The sequence below is a fragment of the Macrobrachium rosenbergii genome, chromosome 18 (assembly GCF_040412425.1).
Source record: "Macrobrachium rosenbergii isolate ZJJX-2024 chromosome 18, ASM4041242v1, whole genome shotgun sequence".
NCBI classification, from domain to species: Eukaryota; Metazoa; Arthropoda; class Malacostraca; order Decapoda; family Palaemonidae; genus Macrobrachium; species Macrobrachium rosenbergii.
The window spans coordinates 30,296,249-30,320,862 of record NC_089758.1 but is presented as its reverse complement, the minus strand read 5'-3'; the positions used below and the strand labels follow the sequence as shown (position 1 = coordinate 30,320,862).

At 36.2% G+C, this 24,614-nt stretch overlaps 2 protein-coding genes across 14 annotated transcripts in view; one reads left to right on the top strand and one right to left on the bottom strand.

Moving 5' to 3' along the window:
* Positions 1-5,698, top strand: part of LOC136848248 (cellular tumor antigen p53-like) — a 28,732-nt gene extending 23,034 nt beyond the window's left edge. For 7 of the 13 annotated variants that reach the window (XM_067120618.1, XM_067120620.1, XM_067120623.1 and 4 more), the window contains exons 8-9: positions 828-948; positions 2,197-5,698. In XM_067120618.1, the coding sequence (XP_066976719.1) occupies positions 828-948; positions 2,197-2,219 (144 nt within the window). In that variant the 3' untranslated portion in view covers positions 2,220-5,698. The remainder of the gene's footprint in view (positions 1-827; positions 949-2,196) is intronic. The other 6 variants (XM_067120617.1, XM_067120616.1, XM_067120615.1 and 3 more) reach the window with 3 other exon arrangements.
* A 7,319-nt stretch (positions 5,699-13,017) lies between these two features.
* LOC136848250 (uncharacterized) lies at positions 13,018-21,146 on the bottom strand. Its single transcript, XM_067120626.1, has 3 exons — positions 20,525-21,146; positions 15,205-15,342; positions 13,018-14,434 (listed from the first exon to the last, which is right to left on the bottom strand). Exons 1-3 carry the CDS (start codon positions 20,552-20,554, stop codon positions 13,553-13,555), a joined length of 1,050 nt encoding a protein of 349 aa, XP_066976727.1. The 5' UTR covers positions 20,555-21,146; the 3' UTR covers positions 13,018-13,552.
* Between the last annotated feature and the right edge of the window lie 3,468 nt (positions 21,147-24,614).

Genomic DNA, 24,614 nt, shown 5'->3' with positions numbered 1-24,614 from the left:
ATATCCACAAGGGAAGCTAGAGTAATCTGATAAAGTAGCACAGTATAGAAAAATGAAAACTATATGAGAGAAATAAAAAAAAACAAATAGGATTAATCAAAGTAAGAAATTATGCTAGTAAGCTCAATAAAAAGCATTCAAACCCTGTTGGAACTTTTGAGGCTTCAACAGTGCTAGTGCATGACTAGAAAGATAATTCCACGGTTTGGTCACAGCTGGGATAAAACTTCTACAAGGCAGTTTATCATTGACCGTCACACAAGAAAAGTCAAGATTGTTGTATGTATATCTCATACTATATGGTGGATGGTGAGGTGGAGAATATTTGAATACGAAGGAGAATAACTGAATTATGAAAAATAAATGACGCATGCATTGTAAGTTAATTGAATGAGTGTCACAGGTTGAAACTAAGATCTGGAGTAAGAAATTTAATGGAACTTAAGTTCTCATCCAACTAATTAAAATTTGAGTCAGCTGCTGAAAACCAAATTTGGAAACTACTGAAAACACATCTGTGTACCAAAAGGAAAATCTCCTCAGGATAGGCAGATCTGCAAGGTTTATTTTAATGAGGAAATGTGCTTCGTAATATATGTACATAAGTTTTTTTTTTTTTTACGGTAACAGACATTCTTCATGGGGTATTATCAGTGATGAAAGACTAGTTATTATAGGCTATATTTGCAGTTGTAAGTGCATATATTATTGGTTGTAGAATGGCATCTTATGATTGCATGGTTATATTTGGTGCTTGTGGAGCTATAAGCTGTGTAATTTTGTCAGTGTTTGTAGTTACTTTTGCTCACTGGAATTTTTAATTTTAGGTTCCTGTTGAATTTGAGGCAGAGGTCAAGAGGTTTGTGAATGGCCTTATGGCAACCAGACATCTGAGAAGAAATTGCCCAGATCTCCTCCTCTACCCAGAAGCTGACAGTGACACTACAGGTGAGAGAGGTGTATGTTAACATTGTTTTAATTTTGCCTGCAGTTGAACTCACAACATTGTTTTATTCTAAAATTTTTGCTTGCAGTTGGCTCACTTTATTATATGTTTGGATCATGAGAAATGCGCTGTTGTTATTTGCTCTATTAGCTCTACACAATTTACTGCTGTAACCTAATGCAATAATTGCCTGGCAGAAAAGTTTTAGGATTAATCCAAATTAAAAATTATAATTTATAAAATGAAAAAATTTTTTTTTTATAAATGAGCTGATAATGATAAGTCAACAGTTAGTTAGTTGCATCACATCCTCAGGGAGGTTTGAGTTTATGGCAGTGTTCGTGAGTTTTGCATTTATTCTTTCCACTCTTTATCACTATCATGAGCATTTTTCTGTTTATCCAACCAGAAACCCAGTACTGTTGTGGTATTTTACAGTAGTTTGTGTGGTTGACCATTAGTAATAGTATAATTGACATCATTAAGCATTTCTATGTTGAACCCAATTCTTGTGTAATATTAGAACCTAATTTGTGATGACTTATGAGATTGGTTTCATACTGCTGATGAAAAGCTGTGTTAAGTATGTTCTGTACTAGAAATCTATAAATTTTCTTTTTCAACAAGATAATGGGGTCTGGTGGTGTTCATTCCCAAAAATTTTGCAACATTAAAGTAACACTACCCAGTCTTCTAACTAGTCACACTCATCTGAACCATAAATATTGGTAAGGCACATAACCCAATCCTAGAAACCAGAAAATGCAGATCAACCTTTGGTCCAACAAATCTTAATGATTATCCAACTTTCAACTAAGCATACACCAAGAATTGGACCATATCCTTGAAATAAGTTTTGTCAGAATCCTTATAATTTTCATTTTGTGCAGTCAATAAATTTGTAAGAAGAGAAGTTGCAATATATTAAATAGGATCCAATGTCACTAACAAACCTTTTGGTTCAGCCCTGTTAGAGTTTGAATGCAAACTCTGTGATCTAGTTAAACTATTTATTAGTAATAATTGTTCTTATGAATCATCTGTTTTCTCTTATAGTTGCTAAATTTTGTCGGTTACTTTCTTCGACATTGATTTATACACTGAAAAAATGCTGGTGATCGAATTCTTCAGGAAATTTGGTTTTGCGCAAATCCTTCACCATTTTTCAAGCACCTGTCTATGTATAATGTTTAGAGTATGAAAATTCCATATCGTGGCCATTCATTGTCGTTAAAATTTGTTCTTTACAGAGTCTGAGAGAGAGACTTTTTGATAAGACTGCCAGTGAACTTCCTAAATGATGACAAAATAATGTACAAGGCTGATGATGGTATTCAACAATTTGCTGCTTTTGATTTAACTTTAGTTTTATGTATGATAGCATTTATAGATTATTCTTTAACACTAAAGTTTAGAGTTTAATTCAAAGGTTACAGTTCATTCCATGTATGTTTTTAGATAAGAAAGTTTTGCTCGTGCATGTCAATTTTGAAATATTTGCACAACCATTGTCAGCATTTGTCCTTGGCTTAAAAAAATTATGGTGTTTGCTGAAGAGGAGAATTTATTTTATCCAATAATTATAAGCTCAAACCATTGTCTTTCAGTTTTTCTGAGAAAATATTTTGTATAATGTTGCAGGTTATTAATGACTAATGTTTTCCTAGCTGGTAATTGGCCAAGTGCATTTCGGAATTCCAGTTATGTAGTACTTGTCTTTTGAAAATGATGTTAGTGAAAATAGTAATTGCAGGAATGGTTTTGCCAAAAGTAGTATACAGTTTATGTATGTGAAGGTCTCAAGTTGTTTTTACATTGAAGTTAATGTAATGCAGTAAATTAATTGTATCAAGGTAAGGCTGTATATTGAAATGCCCAGTGATGTGATGATGTTTATGCACAATACTAATGTTCAGTAATGTGATGACTGTTACACCTATGTACTTAAACAGCATGGATGGATTAAGATTCTATAATTAGGTTATGACAGAGCAGTTTTGTTTGAAAGCCTGCCATCAGGTTTCATAATTAAGACAAAACTTTGTTGATTATATAAAGATTCTCAAAGGGCTAGCTTGAAAAATGTTGTCTTGAATAAATTTTAGATAATTGAGGTTGGACAGACAGAGAGGTTTTTCTTTAGTACTGTAACAGGAGTGCTCCACATCTTGGCAGGATTTTATTAGTCTTTTTGGTTCAAGTAGTTCCATTAATGTATTTTTACAACACAGCATTTCCAAGAATTTCATAGTGAAAATGAAAAGCTAATCAACCCATGGTTGACCTGGTTTACATATACCTCATGCTTCTAGACCAGTGTTTTTGCTTAGCTTTATTTATTTGTAAATATTGCCTGTTGAAATTACCTTTAAACACCTTACATGTGCTACATGGATCATGGTATAACCCATTACCATTTCTGATTACAATACTTTTATTTACAAGTTCTCAATTTGTGTTGCACCCCTAGCTTATACAACCCCCCTCCCTTTATTTTGTAAATTCTTATAGGCGTAATTTTTGGGCTTGACTAATCTTGTCATACAATTTTAAATGTTGATATGGATATTTTAACTGATGCTTCAACAGAGTGGTGTGGTCAAGTTTCCAGTAATAATTATGGGCATAAATTAAATGATGATATGCAGATTTTGCTTAGTCTTTCTTTTTTATTGATAATTTTCGTTTTTAATGCATTTTATTGGTATTGTATGTTTGGAAAGTTATGTTGCAGTGCTTACAAAAATGGGCCTTTTCAATAGATTTTTTTCAATATATCTTTTAATTTTGATGTTAGCCTGTGATTGCAAGATCCTAGGATATATTTTTATTTGTAACATTTGTTTGCCATGTACTCTAACGGAAGTAAATGGACAAACTTTTACAACCCTTTCCTGTGGTTGTGCCGTTAACACTGTATCATCAGTTGGTAACATCTTGCAGGGGCCTCTGTTTTAGTACTCCTGTAACATTCTCAAATAAGGGGAAGAGCAATTAAAGACTTGCTGTTCATCTTTTATAGGCATTATTTAGCATCTTTTACTGGTATATAATTTTCACTGCAGCCATGAATTTGTTTACTGTATAGATAGAATCTGATTGAGGCATTGTTGAAGAGTCTGATTGATGAGGCATAACTCAACATTTAAATCTGGTGATATATACTTTTCACTGCAGACTTGGATTTTTTTTATTGTATATAAAGAACCAGCTTAATGTCTTCTTGATGAACAGCTTTCGTTATGTTCGTCTAATTTTTCATCTTGCTTTTAAGATAACCCAATGATGAAAAACTGCAGTTTAATCCTGGGAGAGTGATAGTAAAACATTGCTAACACTGCAGCTACATAAAAGACTGAGTAGGAGCTACAACACTGCAGCCACATAAAAGACCGAGGAGCAGCTGCATCATAAGTGTGACTGACACGTGCATTTGTGGCCTCTGATCCTGAACGGTATAAATTGATGCAACTCTGATATTTTGAATGTGCTACATTATAGCAACTGCCTCTGTTCCTCTTTCCATTACTTTGTTAAACTTTTTCCTGGTACCACTTGCTTATTAGGTTTGTATGCCCTGGGTAGCTCATACTTGACTGGTTTGAAGAATTGCAGAATTGCCAGTTACTTGCAATTCATGAATTTTGTCCTACATTTCCAGGTGTCTTAAGGGCTCCTGTCATTATAATGCTTGCTGTTTGTAGTTTATTCATTCTTCTTTCAACAAAAATGCTATCTTGAAGATTTTCTGCTGTCTTTGATATTTTAATCCCATGCTCTCCATGTTAATCTCCTTGTTGTGTTAGCCCTGCCTTTCCTTGTACCTCAATTCGTGCCTGAGCTTGAAGGCTTTGTTCTTGTACTGCTCAATTCCATGACCATGTTTTACTTGGTCTGTCCTTCCCATTGTCACAACCTATCTAGAGCCTTAAACCTTTCAGGAGTTTCCACTTTCCAAGTTTCATTCCTGTGTTTGTTGACAATTTTGTACCATTTTGATTTACGTTCTTCATTCTCATGTTTTAATTTTTAAATTTGGCTGCCTTTCTTCATCGTTCTGTCTATTACTACCAAATCATATTACAGCAATCAATGTTGTATGAAGCATGCATCACATGGTATACTACAGCAGTGTTTCTTCAGTGCTTGAATTCAAGCACTGGTTTATTTTTGTAGTTTTAACTTCCCTGTTCATCCTTCAAGACAGATCTGTCGGTATGACATACCCTTTACGTCTTGTGGTGTTTATACTTTTAAATGCCCAATTTGTTGGTTGCATTTTCAATAAGTATTACAAAATTAGTTCCCTTCTTTGCAGTGCTTGTGCAGGTAACTTGTCAGTATTCACTTCTTTCATCTTAGTATTCATTTTCTTACCTTTCTTTGGCCATCTTTGTTCGTATTGCTGTTGTGTATTAAATCAGTGGCTATTTCTAGAGGTCCTGTTATTTAAAAAAAATATACTGCAAAGAAAAGTATATTACTGATTCTGAATCAGATCTTACATAAGCCATCCTTGTATACAATGTCAGTTATACAATGAATAACCCTAGGAATTGACTGAAATGTATTTGGCCAAATGTATGCATGCAGTTGTTATATGAATTTATTGAAGTCATTGTTTTATATGATTGAATGTTTTCTACAGCTTTAATTTAAGGTCCATTTTTTTTTTTTATATCAGTAAGATTAATTGTGAAGAGTATTTTTTTTTCTAAATACAAATAAATTACCCTAGAATTTTTTGTGGTATAACAGTGTTTTACTCGTATCCTTTCACTGTCACTGCCTGAACTGTAAGGTTAAAAGCTGATCAGTGCCTGAAATATAAGATTACTAGTTGATTATGTACTGCCCTGAAAACTGATTTTTTCTTTGACTAATCCTTTTAGTGCTAAATAATGACAATGAAGTTGAAAGCATGATTAAAACATTGCCTTTACCATACAGTTTTGGCTACAATACATATTAACAAAAGTAGAAAGTCAGTGCAAAACAGTACTAAGATAATTAGTATCTGTATTCACTATTAGACAGCTGTAATTACATTACTTTACAAAGTGGGCACTGGTGAATTGCTCATATGTTAAAGTTCACTGGAACTAAGATGGGGAGGAGAGGAGGCATCCACTGCAGTTAGCCTGCTTAGGTATCCTGAAGGGGTTGTTTGTGGGGATGGGGGAGACAGTCGGTGTTAAGGTGCCACACTTACATCCTGAATATGAATGTTCACAAGCCACTTGCAAAGCATTTTTTAAAAATAGAAACAAATGGAGTAGCTGGTAGAACTGAAAGTCTGCCAAACAGGAGTGCCACAGCTTTAGTTGGTGTTTAGACAAGGAGGCAATACAAAAGCCACAAGCAATGGGTGGACAGGCAGGAGCAGCAGCAGTAGCCTGCAACATTAACACCCAAATAACTAAGCAAAGTCATTCATGCATTGCACTTGCCATTAACAGCAAAATGTTTAACGTTAAGTGATGAAGGAAAAGTCTGTAAACCACTGCAGGCCAACCCTGGCCAATAAAGCAGCAGCTGGAGATTGTCGTCTGCAGATGTGAAGACGAGATGGCTGGGCAGACTCCCAAAACAAGGAAGCAGCAGCAGCAGCAGGTTTGGAATTTAAGGAAGGGGCGTTATATGCAGGGGAAAAACCAAATTTGAGGAATCCACTGAACACTTGCCCATGGTATAGGCATGAGTTATTGCAGGGCGGGGGAGCCCTGGGACCACCAAGGCCAGTGAGAATAAACCTCAATGATGGCAATGGGGATATGGCAACCTGCTCAAATTGATCAGCCAAATAATCCGGAAAGAAATACCATGTCTGCTGACATAAACACTGCTATTGTGTGGCAAAGTAAAATACTCGAACCACAATGTCTCAGCTTGAAAAAAAAAAATGAATTGCAACCTCAAAATTAAGGAAATTCACATGATCAGAGATAAAATTATATGGCACAATACAAAAGAGGAATTTTTAGCAAAAATAAAAACTTTTACACAAAACTGAAAACAAAAGCACCGATACAATTACTGGGCTAAGCAGGATGCACAAATGTCAACCTTTTGCCCTGGTCAAGCTGGTGAAACTTGCCACCTGGATGACAATCGACACATATAGTCAAGTAATACCCAAAACCATGAAAAACTTTGATATAGTAACACTGAAAATTACACTTGAAGCACAGGCAACCCCCTGATTAATAACTAGGTAAAAATTAAAGTTGCTGGAATGCAACCAAATATAAAAATGGATGCACAATGGTAAAAATAACTTGAGGATAAATCCTGGTAAAGCAATGCAATGGTGTGTTGACTCTATAAAGACACACATAAGTACAAAGTCTAAGGCATCTGTATCCATATACCTAAATTTTGGACCACACCACTCAACTAAATTACTTTTCTTAGGGGTATGACACCCAAATACTATCACACATTTGTGAACCTTGAAAGGCCATTTCATATGAATGCCATGACAAATAATGAGACTAAGGTATTGATGTCATTCTGGCATAACACCAGAGCCAGAGTGAAGACAATGATCTGTGTACCAGGTAATTTTGATATAAAAGTTGGTGTCCATTAATGTGCAATGAGCCCTCTGCTGCCCACCAGAATAATTGAAGAAATTGCAGAAAAGCACAGAAAATGAGGTTCATTAGAGCTGCTACAGCAAATGTCCTAGTGTTCCGTGCAAATTATGAGAAAGGTCATGAAATGTTTACAAGGTGCAAAAGTGGAATGGAGAGTAAAACTGTAACTAAATACTAGCATAGTAACCGCGTGATGAACTCAAGACATTTACAGTACTTCAAACAAATAACACTTATTGCAATATACTGCTCACTTGTGCAGAGAAGCACAAGTGACAAAAGAAAGGTACTGAAATCGTACAATAAAATCAGGCTGGTGCTCTGTATTGGACTTTGTAATAAAACAATAACATTACCATAAAGAAAAAATTCTTCCCCAAGATTAAAAACAAAGAGAAAATATAATACACTCACTGAAGTCCGCTACTTCATTAGTGAAATAAGGAAAAATTATAGTGATTGGAAACATTATACACATACTGAACAGTCGCAACAAAATGCAACTGCCATATATGATGACTAGCCTTGTCTGAAGATGAGAGTATAGTACAGTATATGATGGAAATGGCAATGAGGTCATTGTCATTACAAAGCACTCTACCAAGACCAACAAATCACATGTCTAAATCCTCACTCATGGTCTACTGAAGCATGAACCAAAATCCAACTTAAAGAGCCAGTTATGATGGTCTGATGCATCATTCCATCAATTTTCATCTTGTTAGTATTTTGATATTTTTCTTTTATAGCATAATAAATTACAGGCACAGTACACTATTTTCATATACCACCCGTGTGAATATCATGGTATAAATAGTAACTTTGCAGACATGGAGAAAACAGCCAAAATCTAGTAGTGAAAGGAGTACTGTAAGAAAAAAGGGCAATTCTTGATTTGGAAATGTCTTATTCGGTGTAATTACAAGTTAAATTTTTTATTAGGAGAACTCAGCACTTTTTTTTACTAGATTTCTGGGCATTAAGGCAAAAGTAAACTGAGAGGTTTGTTTGTTTTTTGAAATATCTGCAACCCTACGAGAAAAAATACACTGTACATACCTTTTGATTAGCAGTCAATTAAATATTGTTCTCAAGCTCGAAGTTAACTGATTACCTTAGTGGTGAATTCAGTTGCTGTTGTGAGCTGCATTTTAAGTGTTTTTTGATGTCAATCAATCAACCTAATTTCAACAGGAACAGATTTTGAAGGTCAACAACATTATTTGACAGCGGTGCTAATTTATTTAAAAACAATTTTTTTTTTGTTTCATTATTTGAAGTAAATTCTTTTGAGCTACTGCTAGACAGTGTATGCAAATAACTTAAGTAGTTACCACTCTGAGATAACAAGACTGACATAACTAAAGATGGACCTGCAAGTTACATATACAATAGGTAAATTTTGTCATGCAAAATACTGGAAGAATACAATATTGATTTTCAGTCTGACTGACAACAAAACTAAAGAATGTTCTATTTTTCTTAATAAATTAACTGCAAGCACTCCACCAAACTCCACTATACTGCCTATCAGTAATGGAATACTGTAACTTTAAGCCCTGATTCTGTAATAATGTGCAATCAATGCTTTAGATTACTTATGTTTCATAACCTTGAGAAGGCTACTGAGCACTTGGAAGACTGTATTACTAAATTTTACAGAATGAAGGGACATGATCAATTGGGTGTCACAGTGTTGTATGCTATTACTGTCTGCTCTGTACACTTATGCTACAACTACTGTTGATGCAATCTGCTTGTGCCTCTTGTCTATTAGCTTCATAAATAAAGTGGCTGTTTACCTGCCCACCTGCTATTCTCGTCTAATTTACAGGAAAGGCATTTCATTCGGTGAGGTTTAAATCTTCAGCACTACCATTCCTTCCTTCTGGGAATCTGCTGGCCTAATTACATAACTCAGAGAGAGATGACTTCTCTCCTGCAAGTTTTCACATTTCAAATTTTGGTTTTCATCTTGTATGGCAATGCTGATCTTTCACTTTTAAAATGATCAACATCTGAAATTATAAAAAAGTTATCATCCTTCTCATGATTCATATAATAATTCAAGTCTCCATGTGAAAAATTGCAACTAATCCTCCATTACCTGCAGCCTTGAAATTCTGCAGTCATGAGACACCCTCAGGGTAATTTGAGAATTCATAATAGTAGTAGTCCTTGACTTTATCAATTTCTGTAAATGTTGCTACTGTGTTTTCTTTGGGGGGGTGGGGGCCTTTCAGTTTAGTTGTTGCACATAAAGGAACATGCCAATTCCCTTTATACAAGCATCAACCAATACAAAGAGAATGGAGCCTATACTGTATATATGACAAACCCAAAACTTTAAATAATCTATAAAATTATCTTATTACCATACAGAACTGGATCTCTAGATCAGAAATCATTTAGTTGGAAACCTACACCACCATGTATTTAGCTAGGCCTAATCATGAATACTGAATACAGATTCTAAAACCCTGGGTTTACAGCACAAGGATCATGTAATCATTATCCTCTGTTTGAAAGCCAAAGATATGAAAATTTTTATGAAATTAATTATTTGGATACTCACCTACTGTTAAAGTTAACTTTAGAATAAACATTCAAAATAAACAGAAGAATGACACTTGACTGACTGCAAGGACTGTATCTGTAATGACCGGAAACTTTACAGAAAATGTGTGAACCACTAATAGTGAGAGTGGATTCAAAGAAAGAGAGGTCTATAACTCAATAACTCATCAGGAGTTTTAGATTCAACAGCTGAGTCTAGTGAGAATGATCCAGTGAACCTTCAAGATGTTACACCTAAAATATCAAGGCCAGGTGTTGCGAAGACTCCAGCAAGAGATAATGGAAAATCTCGTCATGGAAGAATTTGAAAAAAGCCTAACTGGCTGAAAGACTATGCGTGCTAAATTTGAAATCAGAAATTGGTCAAAGAAATTTACCTGTAATTTGATTTAAGATATTTTCAGAAATTGATTTCGGGCAAGACACTGAACATTACGGATATATTTACTTTAAGTGACATTAGTTTGATTTTCAAGGATAGATGTAATTGATTACACAGATTTATGGATACAATAAATTTCAAAATTGTTGCCGAAGCAACGGTAAAGTGTAATATTACTGTTGTGTGATTTGAACAATTGTGTACTGACATGTCAAATACTGACTGTCAAGGTGTAAAGGATGCTTTAGCATAGAGCTGAAGCAACTGAAATTCTTTAGGTTATAAGTCACATGTCTGTGAAAGTTAAAGACAACTTGTGATTGTCATACTGATGTTTAAAGTAAGAGTTACAATTTAAAGACATCATAATTTGATGAAAGCTCAATTCACCCAGTTGTATTTTGGATTAAGATAACTGATTAACTCCATAAAGTTAAAGTTTACATTTGATTAAATTGTAAAATAGTTTATTGGCCTTTTAATGATAATACAGTACTAATTATACGACTCATGAGTTACAGTTAAAGTTTCAATTTGAAGCTTGCTGTGAAGTTGTAATATGTAGATGTAAAGTTATTTTATGGAGGTCAATTCTAAAATTGAGGGATAAGATAAGATAAGACATCCTCCTGTGTGCATTTGGAGGTACTGTTATGTAACCCCGCTTTAGCTTGTGTTTATAGCGGGAATCCTGCAACTTGGGTCCTCATTATATTCTCTGTAATCATATATGTAAAGACATTAAACCTATAGGGAATGGAAGAGTAGGAGGGGAAGCAACACCAGAAGAAGGAAGAGACTGAGTAAGATACGGCAGGCCTTAACGAAGTGTCTCTGTAATCTATCAGCCTCTCGTATTATTCTGATATTTCACAACATTATTCATCCTCTCCTTACTTTCTTCACAAGGAAAAGAAAAAGCACACTCATATCCTCAAAGGTAGGCTAACCCACACAGTATAACCACCATTCACAACCGAAACATTAGTTTACACAAAACTTGTTCCTATGCAGCCTGATGCTTCTATCCCTGCTTGCTGTAGATGACATACTGAAAGAACAGAAAAAAGCACAATACCATCCAGGAGAAAATCAGTCAGAAATAGTAAAAATTACTACCAACAATTCACACCATATGCACAAGGACACAGCATGAAGAATTCTAACAAGAAGATAAACATTCCACTGCTGCCTGTTGAGATTACAGACAGTCCTTGCTGTCAGCCAAGTGGTTTTTATTTTGTTTATTTTGGGTACCGATCATACATAACAGCGCAAACATATAGCTAAATTCAACAGTAGGTGACATTCATTCCAAATATATTAAATTGCAAATCTTCACTTGGTCTACAAGCCAAAAACACACTGACAATTGAAAAGGGTAAAAGAATATATATGCCAAAACATTAAGCTGGAAAAGAAAGATCTGCATGAATGCCTTATACACAGGAACTGAAACATTCCTGCTTTTGTCTCCAAAGGGTGAGTCCTTCAATTTCAACAGTATTTTTAATGTTGAATAAATCTGTTCAATACTACTTGGTTCATGCTGGACTACTGGAAGTTTGAAAATCTGTGACATCACTGACTTTGTTTCCCTGGCATGGAGGGGTGATGTTCCTGAGAAAATTTGTTCCATAAAGAGCTATATGACCTAACAGTACAGTATTTCCTCTTCTGAAGGCTCCAGGAAAATCATGAAGGTGGAGACAATCAAGAAGGCCATCAGCCATACAGCTAAAGACAACAGAGGTGAAGGCCCTATACTCTAGAAGGTGAGAATGTACAGACCACTTGTGTCAACTCAATTTCTACTGGGTAAAAAAATGAATACCTAAATGTGATTGTTCATATTAAAAAATTAGTTTAAGAGGACAACTGTATCACACTGATGTGATGACTTCATAGGGTTCTATGAGCATGCACGTGTATGTCATTTATTCCAAGGCGGCTGCTTATCCTCAACAACTTCACTAAGAGGTATATACTGTAAATCAGATCCGGCAATAGGTTCTCTGCTTCTTTTGGGGTGGCTTATTCAACATGTTCAAGGCCATGGCATCCACAAAATATGAAGACTGAGAGTTTTACCACCCTTTTATTACTTTCTTGTTCAGAGAAAAGGCAGAGTGAAGATTTAAAAGCCTTCAATCAAACCTATTTTTTCAGATTTGATAATTACAATTGGTACTCGCAAAAACTGAAATCTGCAATGATTTCCTAAGAACCTATTTGTGAATAATGAGGAACGGCTAAAACTACAAATACTGGATAGAATACCAGCAACAATAAAATTTACTGTGTTTAATGTGCTTTAAATTATGAGTTCCTGGTCCCAAATGAATGAAAATACCATCCCATAACACCTAGAAAAAAATGTAATTTTTCTTAGATGGTCAATTATTTAATTAAAACCCAAGCCTTAATTATACACATTAACTGGCAGTCACCTGATCTATGATAATGGGTGACATGTCAGTTTTGAAAGGATGCTGTTGGAAAAGTTGTGAAAGTAACACATTGTCTCATTTATTGATCAAGTTTCTCTAAAACCTCAAGCACATAAGCATCTTGTGGTCTTAAAGACCCAAGATGCTGAAGAAATCTTCACATACCTCATTCATTGACTTAGGTTAAATAATGCTTTATAATCTATTCACCAACTGTGCAAGCTGGGATAAAACCTTGGATCGTATATCAAGTACAGCTGCCTTTAAGAATTTAATTCAAATCTTTGTAGACAATATCAGAGAACGGAACAACTGGTGTCTGTTTTTTAAACAATCAGAAAAGTACAAGACTAAGACTGGACTAAAACTGTAAAGGTACTTTTGACTGAACAATGTTTACCTGATATATATAAAGTCCACCGGCAAAACCTCTAATGCTTGAGGGTTATTGCACTAGACTTTATTTGCACTAGCTCCTCTTCCTTGTTTCAGTTTATTTTGCGGACTTTTCCTGTAATAAACCTGTTAAATCTTAAGGAGACAAAGTCATGTTTGATAAGATGTCAATCCTCCTAAAGAATATGCAGCAATTTTAACCTCAACTAGGAGAGGAGTCTGGTTTGTCTACTTTAAGACGAGGACTTTTGACTTCTTTCCCTAATCGCCGTGCCCTACGAGCTGCTGATGCAGCAGCTTCTTTAGCCTTGACAAGTTTAAGCTCCTCTTCAGACATTGCCATTCGTTTACGATGTCTTAGTTCTTTTTGTCTTTGAGCTTCACGTGATCGGTAAGATTTGAGTTCTTCTTCAGTCATGCTACTCATCCTACGCCTACGTATTTCTCTTTGAGTAATTGCACTTAATGTTCGCCTAATATGTATCTCTTCTTCTGTCATTCTTTCCCTCTGTCGCCGTCTTGATTCTCTTTGATTGGCTGCTAATACTGCAAGTTCTGCCCTTATCTCTTCGTCTGTCATTTTCTCTCTTCTGCGACGCCGAACTTCCCTCTGTGCTGCAGCTTGTGCAGCTCGTTTTGATGCAATTTCATCATCTGATAACTTTGTACCTTTCCACTGTGATGGCCTACATTTAGGAGATATAGTTCTTGGAACTGAAGGAGGCTTTTGTATTTCAGTTTCTGGACTACATTTCTTTTCTTTCGGCAATTCAGGACTATACTGCTTTTCACCTTTATCGGGCACATTTTCAGATTGGTGTCTATCACTTTTTTGTGGTGTATATTCAACACAGTTAGCTTCCTCTGGCTCCTCCTTGAGTTTCTCCTGCACAGGATAAGGGTGTCCACTATTATTAGCATGTGATTCCTGCCTATACATGTAACTGGGGCGTACATACGTAGGTTCTTCTGTATTATGGATCATGCCACTAATATTCTGTGATTCATATATAGGCATTTTATAAGGAACATCAGGCACATGTTTTCCGTGACTACGGTCTATGCTATCCCTGGAACCGTGGAGCTGGAAAATAAAATTTAAGAAACAAGTAAATGATAAACCCTGGGTCACCTCTTTTCAAGATCGATACTCAACTAATTCCCTGAAGGTATCATTGTATTTGAAGTTATCCATGCAGGCGCCACATGTAGTTAAATAAAGTACGAATAACTATAACTGCCCCTTCACACTGCACAAAATATAAACATTCAAGTTACTTGTAGTGTATAAAGCCTCTTATTCTACTTATGCATAATGCCAAAAAAGGCAGAAATAGACAAGAGTAAGAAAATTAACCTACAAACAATCCAAGCTAATGTTTCATAAACTTTCAATCTCTCTTACTCACATTAGATGAATGATATACACAAGCCAAAAAAAGCAACTCAATCTGTAATGTGCTATGAGTAAACAGGTGCTAGTTCACTAGGTATTTAATGTGCTGGAACAGCCCTCGTTTTACTGTGCGCACATTCCCTTCCCTAACCGTGGTGGGCAATTCAGTCTTCAAATTACCAGTCTCTACAGTATTTGGAAAAGACAAGGTCAAAATTTTAGCAATTTGATCAATCCTTTGTGTGTATTACTTCTAAAACACACAAATTGGCATTCCACTGTTCCCCAATTCCTTTGACTGATTTTGGTTTAAGAAAAAAATTTATCAATTCAAAAGAGTACAGTCCATGGTCTATCGATCACTAATCCTTTTATTTTCTCCCTTCCTCTTCTCAGTCTCTCTTAGACATAAAACAAAAGTCAGTAACTGAAAAAAATAAAAAGGCAGTTGCCCTTACCTCAAAAACACTATGTCCCCACTCAGATGTCAGAGCCATTAAATGTGCTTGATCCTGTAAACTGTGAGACTGAGTTAATGGTTTCGAGTTCCCCGTTTCATGCGGCTGATTTTCTCCAATATAAGTCATCCTGTAGTGCTGAAATCATTAAAATCAAGAATAAATGGAAGAGTTTCAAATAACTAGAATTATGTACCTGTATAGCTCTAACAATTTTTAAAACAATGTAACTGTTAAAAAACCAACCTTTACCATAAATAAAAAAGCCTTCAATTACCAGTTTCAACAGTGAAAAGTTCTTTTGAAACCAAAACTTGCCATGAAATAGCAATTACAATAATAATGTGTAATACCAAAAATGTAGATAAGTTTGGGCCTAGGCCTCTCTTATCTGTCTGTCTCTCTCCAAAGTCTGAAGCTTGCAATCACTGTATACTGGTTAAGTTCAATAAATTGCTTCACACACTTAAAAGCCTTGAAAACAATTTATCCACCCAAAAAGGAAACAGGTGAAAGGCTAACAAGAAGGAAGAAGCCTTACCATTTCTTCAAGACCAATTTGTGATTATTTTCCTCCAAATGACTTTTATGAACAAGATGTAACCAATAACCAACTTGAGGTCTTTTTGTAAAGAATTAACTGACAACTACATCAAGGATGTGCTATCAACAGACTGGCGCCATTGATAATAGAGCTGAATCTACATTTGGAAGGTTGAAACAGAATATTGCAGTACAGTATATCTCTTGTTGAATATGGTGGTATCTGGTGGCATGGAACATGTTTCAAACAAATGTTTTGTTCCTTGTATACACTAGCCCATATATGATCCCATTCTTGTGCCACGACATAAACAGTTAGCCAGTGAAAGTATATATGCTAAAGAGTTTCTGTGAGAAACAAGCATTACATTGTTGACACTGAACCTTCAAGAACACAGGACCATCCTTCTCTTAGTGATGAACCAAAACATAAAAACTCCCAAACTTAATGTAATCAGTAACTTTTAAGATAAATTAGAGGATGGGGGGAAGGCTGGTTGGGAAGGATGCTCCGCACTAAGTTAGGTCAGATTAGTAAATGTCCTGTTAGACTACACTGACCTTATGCCAGGAGAGGCCCTTGCTCATAAGAGCTGCCTGTTAGATGGGTTCCCTCCTAGAGCAGATGGGATGCTGTGATTTTTTAAAGTGCTCAAAAAAATGGCTAAGTGCATTTTTGTTATTCATTCAATTTTTGTTGTTGACCATCTGTCTTAATATAGTAGATGCAAACAATTTACACTATTTATCAAGTAGCTATTTCACATACTTTTCTCGTGTACTAAAATTACCAAGTATAATTACCAAAGTATTGGTTAGATGCAAAAATTATAACTAGTTTACTTTTATAATAATGTTTTCTAAAACTTTCTTGTAACTCAGCCAATGAACTGATTCCTTGTATGTTTTGCCCGTTTAGTGGCATTAGTTTCGCAAGGGTTTTAGGTGCATTTAGTAACAGATGCTCCATCTTTGATGAACATATCTTTCCAAATGCATCAAACCGTAACATTTCAAGAATTTAAAAAATCTTTCAAGAATGCTGGTTCACATACATTTTTCTTTTTGCTAATGTGGTGCCTATCCAGTTGGTGAAGTGTCCTCATATGGAATAAACTGGGTATTCAGAACAGAATTCGGTATCTAAAGGTGTACTGTTTTCAAAATGGCAGTTACAGTACAATACTTATAAAGCTACATGACTTTAAATGTCAAATATGGTTTTCCTGATATTTTTTGTGATTTTGACAAACCTGACATCAATTCCTATAGAAAATAACTGGCTAATGCATTATAATCCTGGCCCTGTCTCTAATAATTATGGGGGACCAAGGAGTCAGTTCTAAGTTTTGGATAGGCTGTTGGGATGCAGGTGCCACCCAATAACTTTGGGGATCATTATGAGGATGATGATAAATATTAGCAAGGCAAATATTGTTCTCTGTGATTTAGGCCACCCTAGTCAGGTTGGGTGGGTGGGGTCCCAAGGAGGCAAAGCCCCTGGTCCAACAGGATGCGGAATCCTTTGTTAGGGAAGGTTATGTTAGCATACAACCCCGTATTTTACTCTGATTCACTGTGACCTAAGTCAGGGTAGTTGGGGAGGGGGTTAAAGGATGTGGGGTTCCCCTGTGGGTAATCCCCCTCTCTGAGCAGTGATGTAGATTCAGTGTCCAGGTGGGATTACATTACATTAGGATGCCCTGTATTCTGCTAATTTTCATTCTCCTCCACCTATTAAACTCCAATTTCTCTTGTTCCTATTGTTGTTAGATATACTGTAATGGGGGGGGGGGAGTGGACTGAAAAAAGCATTTAGAATTGAAATGAACACAAATTTTTCTCAATGGCATGAAAAACTAAATGTATATTTTACATTTGTACTGAATTACTAGAGTAGCCTATGAGAAACATTTATATCTTTGACTTCCTAACTGCCAACAGATTCACCTAAGCTCTTACACAACAAATAGAGATATTTGTGAAAATTCTACAGGTTGAAAAATTTGCATTTCATGGTAATGGGCAACAAATCCTCATTAGCATGAAGGCAATACTGTAAAGCATTAAAGTAAGACTATATGTTGAGTAAATTGCTAAAGAAGAGCAATTATATCGTATAAGACAATTATGATCCAGTGATCATCTAGTGCTATTTGAAGGAACATGACACAAACTAAACTATGCTAGCCCAAGTGCACTTCTGTTCAGTGCATATAAGCCAGCTTTATGTTCAGTGCACATAAGCCAGCTTTATGTACACTTACAGGCTGCAGATGCATAGTAGGCCCAGTCTTCAGTTTTACTGACCTCGTATGACTGTCCTTTGAACAACCATAAGAGGTCGGTAAAACTGAAGACCAGGCCTACTATGCTACCGTGGCCTGGTTCCTGTCAACTGGGGTATTTACCGTCTATTATTTATGTCTTTATGTTTATAATGTTCATCTTGTTTTGGTAAAACTACAGAACAGCTCCACACGAACTATTACCTTGGAAATTTATTTTTCCAATACTTTTAGTGCTGCTGATGAAGGCGGTGGTGATGTTTATTGTCGGTCTATCATTATTAACCTCATATCTACCCAACATGGTTGGGGACCCTTTGGGAATGAGGGGTTTTGGGTGAGGGAAATTGTTGGAAAAAAGACCAGACTGCCATATTGGTGTTATTGAATGGTTCTGCGTATGCATAAGTTATTAGGAAGCCATATGTTCAAGAAGGGACTGGCTACGGGAACCTATTATAAAAGAAACTGTACTAACCTAACATACCCTAACCTCTTAGGCCGTGTTACTTAGCTGGGGGACTATGGCTGCTGGACCCCACAGTGAAGGAAACTCCACTTTTTACCAAAAGCTCCTGTATAACGCTGCGCACGCACGATAGCATCCCTGGATGGCCAACATACAAAAACATATCAGTTCTGATGTTAATTACAGTCAATCAGCAAAAAATCCGGTAAGTTGTTAATAAGCAACCAAAATACTACAGGAAAAGTCAATTTCCAAGGTAATTCCCAATGCAGAGCAACCCCATGGTTCTACCCTCCTCTTTTATTTATATCTTTGTTTATGTTTAAGTCTGCTGTTTATGTTTGGGCTATAATCCTTATCATTTTTTAATTACGCATTTATATTAATCCAAAGGGGATGGGACTAAACCCGGTGCCCATTTTGAATGTAAACTGGTATCTACCAAACCTAGAGAGGTACAGCAGTAGTCTTTAATTTTACCTAAGGGTAACCTAGGCTATACATCATGGCATCATGTCATTACCAAGTTTTTTGTGAGGAACAAATGTGTGAGGGTAGGCCTAGACCTAATACAGTACTCAGGTGGGAATTAGGCCTACTATCATACCCGCGTTAACTCATGAAAAGTTAAAACTTGTCTTTTGACATGAATGACAATAATAACCTACTGCTTGAAAACGCAACTAATATAAAGCAACATAGCTTAGGATAAAGAATAGACAGAAGTCTTGGTAGAACTAAGCAAGTGCTCTGCATTTGGTATTACTTTGGAAATTGAGTTTTCCAATAGTATGTTGGCTGCTTATTACGAATTTACCATTGTTTTTTGTAGGTCGACTGTAATTAACCTCAGAAGTTGTATGCTGGCCATCCTGGAAAGCTGTCGTGCATGTGCAGTGTTATAGGGGAGCTTTTGGTAAAAAGTGGTTTCCTTCATTGGGGGTTTTGGAGGGCTCTGCACCCCCCAACTAAGTTATACAGCCTGCTAGGCCAAGTTAGGTTAGAATACAGTAGTTCCTTTTGTAATAGGTTTCTTTAGCCTGTCCCTTAAACATATGGCTTCCTGATGACTTGCGCATGCGAGGAGCCATTCCAAAATAACAACATGGTGGTCCCGTCTTTCTCCCAATGTTCCAAAAACAGTAATTCTAAGGCGTAGCTCCGCGGTGAGCTAGACTATGGCAATTGACGTTTTCCTGTGTCAGTTTACTTGATTTACAAGAATTTAAAGTAATATTTTGTTGGCCGTCTGTGACTAAACTGTAACTGACATTTGAAGATTACACGACAGGGTACAGTTTAGTTACAGATGGCCGACAAAATATCACTTTAAAATCTTGTAAAGCAAGTAAAATGACACAGGAAAACGTCAATTGCCATAGCCCAGCTCACCCCGGAACTACGGCTTAGAATTACCCCAAAACCACGTGTTCCCAAAGGGTCCCCGACCATGATGGGTTGATAGGTATGATCTTGATAACAACTGACGGACAATAAACACCACCACCTCGTTCATCAGCAACACTCAAGTTAGGATAAATCAATTTCCAAAATAATAGTCCGTGCAGAGCCATTACGTAGAAATAACATTAGGCCTAACAGCCCTATCATACCCACATTCCCCCATGAAAAACTAAAGCTTGACTTTTGACATGAATGACGATAACAAAACCTACTTCTTTAAAAGGCAACTGACATAAGGCATCATAACTTACGCTAAAGGAACAGATCATAGGCCTAGCGTCTCATTCTCACAAAAACACGTGACTCTTGGTTCCTCTCTTAATAAATCCTGATAAGAGCCAAGATAAAAGCCTTTGTCTAACATAATCTAACTCTATCTTAGTGTTTTGGGAAACCTGGGATGTTTCTAATTAAAGGAAACAGTCTCCCGATAAAATACAAAAGTATATAAATGGCACGACTCGAACCATTTATGCGAATATTTATTATTATTATTATTATCAACAGAAGTCCCAAAGGGTCAAGTCGCCCGATCGCCTGTCACTTTGACACTTACCTCGGTCCGGCTCTGCGAGTAGTCGCTCATTTTGCGAGGCGGGAAACAGTTTTATCCTCTTGAAAAGCGTCGCGACGAGCTTCCCCGAGACCAAACGACGATTTTCGACCGTAATTGCCGACAGGAGGGCGATCGAACTCCGTTCATTTGAACGACGAGAGAGAGCGACGGCGACGGTCTCGTCTCCCCCCATCCGACGAATGTAAACAAAGGCATATTCTCGATCGTCGCCCCTCCGAGGAAAACCGTTTCGGCAACAAAATGGGGAAAACAGCCTATTCAGGATGCTTCAAGATGATGTCACGCCCTAATATATTCCCCGGGGTCTGTCTGCTCCGTTCTTGACCCCGGGGGCGGTAATGCATAAAAACGACACGTTCACAACGCACGATGGACGTTTGCAATTGCGTTGGTGGACGTGTAATGTACGGAATTTGCGCGTCCCACCATTATGCCATAGAATCTCACTTTTTTGGGGGGGGACTGTTGGGGACGGGGGTGGTGTCCTTGTTTTCCGTCTTTCCTTCACGTTCGTAACTCAAAATGATCGTTTGCAATTGCATAACTAAATGCAAAATTTATGGAATTTGCGCTTTCCACCATTAAGCAGCAGAATCTCACTTTTTGGGGGTAGTGGGGGAGTTCAGGGGTTTCTGGCCCCAGGGGTCGTCTTCAGTCTCTCATCCTTCGATAATGGCATTCCTACTCACAGGATAAAAACGTTGTGCAAGTCAGGTCGAAAGACATTTGACCCATAACCGATTCTAATGCAAGAAACTTTCGTCGTGTAACAAGAGTTCACGTAACATCAGTATTACAGGCATCAGCTACATAAATAAACCAGGAAAATTTAGTACCGTGTCACAGAAGACCAGAGGCATATCCTATTTTTTGTGAAATTCTTGATGCAGAAAAAGAATACAATTTACTTTTAACATGATTCATTTGCCCTCCTCAGTATCCTTTATTTGGAGGCCACTATTTCATTTTTGACATTTCATTTTGTTGTTCAGTAACTATCACCTTTCCAAAGATTAATGATAATCCTGATTCTTCGGATACTATACCAGTAATTGCTTTTTGGTTGTCAAGTTAAAACTAATATTTTTATTTTCCTATATGTATCCCCAGAATAGGCAGTTCTACAGTCTTTGTGTAATATATATATATATATATATATATATATATATATATATATATATATATATATATATATATATATATATATAATGCTCAAATTGCTTCTCTTTCACCAGGACCTTCTACTCTCACTAACTCTTATCTGACCTAATTAATTGTGGTTCCAGTTATTACAGATCAATATTCCTGCCCTTTCTCCTTCTTTAGTCCAATGCACTTCCATTTTTAGAAATCACAAGCAGCTGTTTTCGTTTCCTTGGCCAATTGCAAATTTAAACACCTCCCTAATTATGCTTTTAGGATCACTGTAGGTTACAGATGCTCTGTTCATCTCCTGTAAGACATGGTATAATCTTTAACTTTGGCACTTAATAGCTTAAGTTCAGTAGAGGCTGCTTTGTGGCTGTTAGTCGAACTTTTTTCCTCAATGTTGCCCAGGTATCTTCAAATATTATATTTAGCACTTCAGTCAGCAAGTAAATTAGGTCCTAGAAGAGCAATGAAATTCCCCTACTCCCCAAAATGCTGTAAAACTTTGAAACTTGCTATTTATTTGAAGTGTAGTCGAGTTTTTGGCACTGTCACACCAATTAGACCACTTTCCAGCTGGTTGTATGACTGGTTTCAATATTTCATATGGAGTTCATACAAAGCTATATATATGTGGCTTCCAGGTGCCATAACGATTTTTGTTCCAGAGTAGTTTCCAGTGTCGATAAACAATTCAGGACTGGTGGCTTGACTTTCTAGTGTCACTGCCATTAACAAATGGCTTTATCTATTTTCATTATTATTCATAATATGCAAACTTTTATTTAAAACTTTTCTGCAAACTCAAAATAAAACCTGTACACAATGGAAAAAACCACAGCCGAGAGAAGAAACTTGTTTGAAAATACAAATGAAAACAATAGATAAATATAAACAGGGTGATGACTATACAGACCTGTAACCAACTGTAAGAAAATGAGTGCGGAAACTAGCCCACCAAGATTTGGAACTAGTAATTCACCACCCTATGCCTGTTGAGTCTCAGCATCCATCTACTTACTGAGGACCGAACTGCTGGGGTAGTCATTGGTAAATACCCTGTAAATGGCAATTTCACCTCCTTTCCTAATGCCAACGGCAATCATGATCTGCTCTCCTGTGGGAAGGTAGGAAGGGAAAATAAAAGCTTTCTTGTTATTTTGCAAGGGCCATTGCAGAAAAAATAGGACATAGCAAGGATATACATTTATTTACAAATATTTTTCTGCAAAATTAACACGTGCTAAACTTCACAAATAATTCGGTGTTTATTTTGCACGGTATTTTCATATAAAACGATTAAGTACTAATGAAATACATACTAAACAAATGCATAGTAAAATTGCTCAATAAGATGTAAAAGGAGCTAGAGAACAGTTGTGATTTTAAAGTAAAATTTCATCGTTCCTGTTGAAAGAAAACGGGAGCAGAGCTATTTGGAAAAATGGCCTGTATGGGATTCCTACAAATCAGATTTTAATGAATATGACTACATTAACTCCAAATTTACTTAGTAAAATGATTTTTACAGTTTGTATGTTTTTGATCTATTTGGTCTAAGAATTAATTTTGGATGAAATTATCAATTGGTGATAACCAAGGTTAAAAGTGTTCCATTTGATTATTATATATATAAATCATAGACTAACCTGTGAAAAACCTACGCAAAGCTGTGAATCTTACTTTTCATTCACTTACCAGGGACCCAATAGTCCATATCTTTGAAGGTCTACTTGTACATGTAAATATATGGCAAAATAAAACAATATTTTTTGCTAATTTGATTTAATGATTTTCTTAATACTAAAAATATTACAGGTTAGTAAAAATTATGGCTTTGAAGACATCAGATGTATTCAGGGTTATACTTCCCACCTTAGCAACTACGTCCATTTTTTTTCATATACAAATGATCAAATACTAACACATTCCTATATACAGTATATATGTAAGCTAGTGAATGTTCTATACAGCCATTACTGAACCAGCATCACTTAAAAGGCTTCAAAATAAATTATCGTGATTAAAAAATAAAATAAACGAAGAACTGCCAAATCACTCCTTTGAGATGCTTGAAAAGTTTTCATATGAAACACTTGCATGAAACCCCATTTGGAAAGAAGCACTAACGTGATAATGGTCCACTTCTTTCAGGAAGGAGCACAGGAATCCACACTGCCAGTTTTTTAATGCCAGTTTCTGTGAGGTTATCAAAGCAACAAGGATACACTGGTTAATCACACTGGAAACACTTTCACTAAATATTCCCGATTGCACTTGAACAGTCTTCACACAAGCTAAGGAGAGTTTTCAAAATTAAAAAATGGATGGCATTTACTGCATGCTTCACCAAAAGCACCCAACACTACTCTTTCAGAACGGACAAACTGTGTATCTTGTTTTCTTTTCCGGCAAGTTTATATGTCCAACAGGTTTGGCATCTACAGTCTTAAAAATCATGGTCCCCATTAGTTTCCACCTTTGTGGGGTACATCCTCAGATTCAGAAAACAATTGACACAGTGAACATTTCAAATTAAAGAATAATACTAATTTAGAATCACATTTTCATGAACAGTGGCACTAAACTGCTTTCATACACCATACATACTTGTACATTCACATATAAATATAAATTAGTGCTATAAAAATATACCAAAAATAATTTAACGCATCATGTACAATTTTCAATTCTTATGATTAAAAAAATTCATAACGCAATCGCAGTCACTCTACAGTCTCTATCATCTTGAGTATCTCCTTGCTACTGCTGTGTCAAAGGACTCATACACCATCTGATCTCCCTGTGACTTTCAAACACATCTAAGCCCAGGAGTTACTGATGTATGTTACGCATCCTGCTGATCTATGCTAATAAAATGCATAGACTGTATTCAAGTTCAGTAAAATACAGAGCAGAA